This window comes from Lottia gigantea (genome assembly GCF_000327385.1).
Source record: "Lottia gigantea unplaced genomic scaffold LOTGIsca_78, whole genome shotgun sequence".
Classification (NCBI taxonomy): domain Eukaryota; kingdom Metazoa; phylum Mollusca; class Gastropoda; family Lottiidae; genus Lottia; species Lottia gigantea.
In genome coordinates, this window is record NW_008710601.1 from 1,025,852 (window position 1) to 1,031,249 (window position 5,398).

General features: G+C 31.8%; 1 protein-coding gene across 1 annotated transcript; it reads left to right on the forward strand.

Moving 5' to 3' along the window:
* Window positions 1-449: 449 nt before the first annotated feature.
* LOTGIDRAFT_132093 (hypothetical protein) lies at window positions 450-893 on the forward strand (the record flags this gene model as incomplete). The annotated part of the gene is made up of 1 exon (XM_009066598.1): window positions 450-893. A coding segment is annotated over one exon (444 nt), but the record flags the coding sequence as incomplete, so codon positions are not given.
* Between the last annotated feature and the right edge of the window lie 4,505 nt (window positions 894-5,398).

Below are 5,398 nucleotides of genomic sequence, written 5' to 3' on the forward strand. Positions count from 1 at the left end.
CACTATTTCAACAGTGGTATTTCTATATCTCTCTACAATTGATGTTTTGAGCACTATTTCAACAGTGGTATTTCTATATCTCTCTACAATTGATGTTTTGAGCACTATTTCAACAGTGGTATTTCTATATCTCTCTACAATTGATGTATTGAGCACTATTTCAACTGTGGTATTTCTATATTGCTCTACAATGGTTGTACTGAGCAATATTTCAACAGTGTTATTTCTATATCTCTCTACAATTGATGTATTGAGCACTATTTTAACAGTGGTATTTCTATATCGCTCTACAATTGTTGTATTGAGCACTATTTTAACAGTGGTATTTCTATATCGCTCTACAATGGTTGTACTGAGCAATATTTCAACAGTGTTATTTCTATATCTCTCTCCAATAGTTGTATTGAGCACTATTTTAACAGTGGTATAATGGTTGTACTGAGCAATATTTCAACAGTGTTATTTCTATATCTCTCTCCAATAGTTGTATTGAGCACTATTTTAACAGTGGTATTTCTATATCGCTCTACAATGGTTGTACTGAGCAATATTTCAACAGTGTTATTTCTATATCTCTCTCCAATAGTTGTATTGAGCACTATTTTAACAGTGGTATTTCTATATCGCTCTACAATGGTTGTATTGAGCACTATTTTAACAGTGGTATTTCTATATCGCTCTACAATGGTTGTACTGAGCAATATTTCAACAGTGTTATTTCTATATCTCTCTCCAATAGTTGTATTGAGCACTATTTTAACAGTGGTATTTCTATATCGCTCTACAATTGTTGTATTGAGCACTATTTTAACAGTGGTATTTCTATATCGCTCTACAATGGTTGTACTGAGCAATATTTCAACAGTGTTATTTCTATATCTCTCTACAATTGATGTATTGAGCACTAGTTTAACAGTGGTATTTCTATATCGCTCTACAATTGTTGTATTGAGCACTATTTTAACAGTGGTATTTCTATATCGCTCTACAATGGTTGTACTGAGCAATATTTCAACAGTGTTATTTCTACATCTCTCTACAATTGATGTATTGAGCACTAGTTTAACAGTGGTATTTCTATATCGCTCTACAATTGTTGTATTGAGCACTATTTTAACAGTGGTATTTCTATATTGCTCTACAATGGTTGTACTGAGCAATATTTCAACAGTGTTATTTCTATATCGCTCTACAATTGATGTATTGAGCACTATTTTAACAGTGGTATTTCTATATCTCTCTACAATTGTTGTATTAAGCACTATTTTAACAGTGGTATTTCTATATCGCTCTACAATTGTTGTATTGAGCAATATTTCAACATCAAAAATATTTTATTATTAAAGATATTTACTGGAGTATGAAATGTTATTAGGTCATTTTGATACACAATAATTTCAAAACCTTTCTACACTGTTGGCAAGTTATTTATAGTGATTTAAATGCTCTTCTCAGGGCATTTACACCTTGACTTGTATCACAGAAATTTGTAAATTCAGCGATTTGGTTGGGTTAATACAGCCAATCAGCATTCTTGACATAAAGTATGTTAATACTAAGACTTAATGTGTACGATCTTTTTGTCGAGGGCTTTAATTGACTGTATTCACTGGTTTACAATCCAATCAAATCACTTCATTGGTGTTTATTGCAGTGAAGGCATAAAAAGTTTGTCATAGAGCAAGACCGCACCCTATGTTTGTACATAATGAAAGACAAAACAACCTTCACCTCAATCCACATTCACATAAATTATACTTATGAAATTATACACAGAAAAGAAAACCATCCTACATCCACCTTGACTTTATTGTGTATTGTTAATATCTGGTAATGTCTTTCTGGACATGTTAACGATTAAGATTTGTGTAGATACCAAAAGTCATGGTGATCTCACGAAAAAAACGATTTGCATTACATTCTAGCCCTACCTCTGCCATTATAACACATGTATTTCACATCCGAGTTGTCACAAAATCATAGAGCTATGGTACTATAGGTAAATTGATATCCATTGTACATTGTACTAAAATGAAGATTCAAACAATAAACTACTATGCCTATATATATGGCATAATTTTCCAATCTGCGCAGATATCATTTGTTTCAAACAAAGCATCCAGGCCGCGTATTCTCAAAACAAACTTAGCCCTAGGATGTCCTAGAATCAATGTTAGAAGATAAAAACCTAGGACAAAATAGCATTAAGATCATTTCAAGAATACGTGGCCTATATTCTCAAAACAATCTTAGCGCTAGGATATCCTAGAATCAATGTTAGAAGATAAAATACCTAGGACAAAATAGAGTTAAGATCATTTCAAGAGTATGTGGCCTATATTCTGCGAACGATCTTGGCGCTAGGATGTCCTAGAATCAATGTTAGAAAATAAGAACCTAGGACATCCTAGCATTAAGATGGTTTCAAGAGTATCTGACCTATATTCTGGAAACAATCTTTGCGCTAGGATATCCTAGAATCAATGTTAGAAGATAAGAACCTAGGAAATACCAGCATTAAGATGAATACGTGGCCTGGATACATATTTTTCTACATATAAGTATCATGCTTCTACATAAACAGGTTAACTTGTCATTTGGCAATAATTCAACACAATACATTTTATTAAAACGTCTCTCAGATTTTTATCCGCGTTAAAATATGCACTCAGTATTCTAACTCTTATGTCAAATTGTTCTTTGAAAAATTGTCAACATGTTCATGTCATTATATAATAAATCTATAACACTTAGAATACATATTAAAGTACAAGTATGTTATTAAAAATATGACATAGCAATCACGTAGAATTTACAGTTGTCACATGTCGCACAACCCAAAAGAAATTTTTCACTTACATGAAAATGTGATTGTAAAAGCATTTTCACACCTATTTTATTATACTCTTCAATTTTGAAAACCATTAAAATGAAATGCAAATCTAAGCTATACATTTATTTCAACAAAAGCTTCTTGACTTATATTTATATATACCTGAAATATCCATTTAAAATGCCATCTCATTAGAATAGAAAAGGAAATATGATAAACAACTTGATTCTGTCACAGATGGAAATCAAGTGCACTAATACTAATTACCTGGCAAAATTTCTCATTGTACACTGCAAGGTGTTTCCAGCATTTAGGACATGGAGCATAAACAGCAAGAAATGGTTCAGCTGTATTTTGGTGAATAGTTGATTGTCATTTCACACTTACTTAATTCCACTCTTATTCAATTCCACACTTTAATTGTGAACCACATGGTGCAGAAAAGTAGGAAGTAAAACTCCATTCATTTCATTTCAATTTTGAAAATCATTAAAATAAAATGTAAATGTATATATTTCAAGAACAGCTTGTTATATTGTTATATATTCAATGCAGATCTACATATTCTGTGTATTTCTATGCCTCAGTAAACTGGCATATCCTTTTACAAAATGCCATCTCATTTAATAGAAAAGAAAAGATAAAATGACTTGATTCTGTCACAGTTGGAAATCAATTAGACTTATTCTGATATTTTGGCAAAATTTTGTTATCATCGTTAGCGCAAACTAGAGCACAAATAATTTCTATTTGAATATATTGTCATAAAAAAACATGGGTGTGAACTTTTTTACATTTTGTAACCTATTTACTCTTTGAAAGCAATTATATTGTATATACAACACAGTAAAACATGGATATTTCTTTCGCATATATCTATAGCTTAGATTTGCATTTCATTTTTGTGGTTTTCTGAATTGAAGAGTGTAATTTCTCCTTGTTTGTGCTATATCACTACATTTCCGTCAAAGGAAATCAAAAAAGGTTTTCTAGTCTTTTATGTGTTTCTGACACACCTATTATGCCATATTTTTTGTATATTTTTGGTTAGATTTTTGAATGTCACATTATGATCTGAGCAGGTTTTTCTGGCTTTACAGGTAGGCTACAGACACAGGACTGAAAATCTTACTGATGCAATTAGCAGTAAAATATATCTCAAAACCCAGAAAACCTCTAAAAAATCGCTTGAAACAATCGAAATGAGGACCTAAACACTACCTCCGATGAAATAAATTGAGAAAAATTGCCTAAATTTTGCAAGATATTGCCAATTCATGACAGAGATATGCGGAAATGTATGCTGATTTCATTACATCATATCTTACTGTTTTTAATTGCCACTACTAGGTGCAGAAGTGTAGGATGTAAAATTCCATTTTCATTTCATTTATTACATCATGTCTAATTATAGTTTTTCTGATCAAAGGATCTGGTTTTTTTTAAAAAGAGTCCAGTCAGATGTCTTGCAGAGTGCTTCATTAAATATTTCTAGAGCTTTTCTTGTAAAATTTCCCTCATTGCACACTACATGTCCCATGTATAATAACCTTAACCATTATTAAATCAGGTCGGATGTGAAATCCATTTGGTTATTCCAAGGCTTAGAATTATGATTACTTATGTATTGTGAAACATATGACTATTATTCGCATATATAATTACCTTTTGGTAGGCCTACATGTGCATATACTTAGTGGCTGACTATAAATTCATTTGCAACCCCTATGTCTATGCTACATTTGACTCCTGACAACCTTTCCATTCATTTGTAAATTTTATTCCATGTTTAAGCCAGTTCATTAACAGCTCTGGCAGCGTCGTTTGAACACACTTAGTGCAAGTCTGGATTAAGGTCTTGGAAGTTAAATCTGCAGATCACTCTTTTTTTAAATGTTGAAGTTCAAATATTCATTCACAGTCCATCTGTTGCATAATATAGAAAAAATTTCAAATTGAAACAAGAGTTTTGATTGGTTAACAGCTGCGCAATCGCATGTCTGATAGAGAAGCACAAAAACATAATGACGGCTATATTTTGAATTTCATCCTATATTAAGGTATCTGTAGTTATTTTTATATCTTTTTCTTCAAGTTGTGAATTTATTAAACATGTCTGCACCAGTTACAACAGCAGAACATACCTAAATAGTCCATAGAATTAGTCATATTGCTGTCTAGTGCAAAGTGCATTGCAATATAACTCGACATACCCAAGTTCAAGGCAATGTTCGAGGACAAATTTTTTTATCATAAAGTTCAGTCAACGTTAAAGAATAGGTAGAGATAAACTGTGAAGTCTGGACGCCCCGTTTTAAAATAGACCAAGTTTACTGTGACATAGACGTGTTTTTGACCTATTCAACACAGTATTGCATATATGTGCAGCTGCATTCTACTTGAATAATGTAGACTTGTTTACAGTTATAGACATTATTGATAGATGCATATAGATAATGCACCTATTTCTGTAGACCCAGACACACGTCAAACGAAATTTTTAATTGCCAACTTTCGATTCGTTTATCTTGTTACCAGAATTGCATTTCATTTTATCCAAACCAT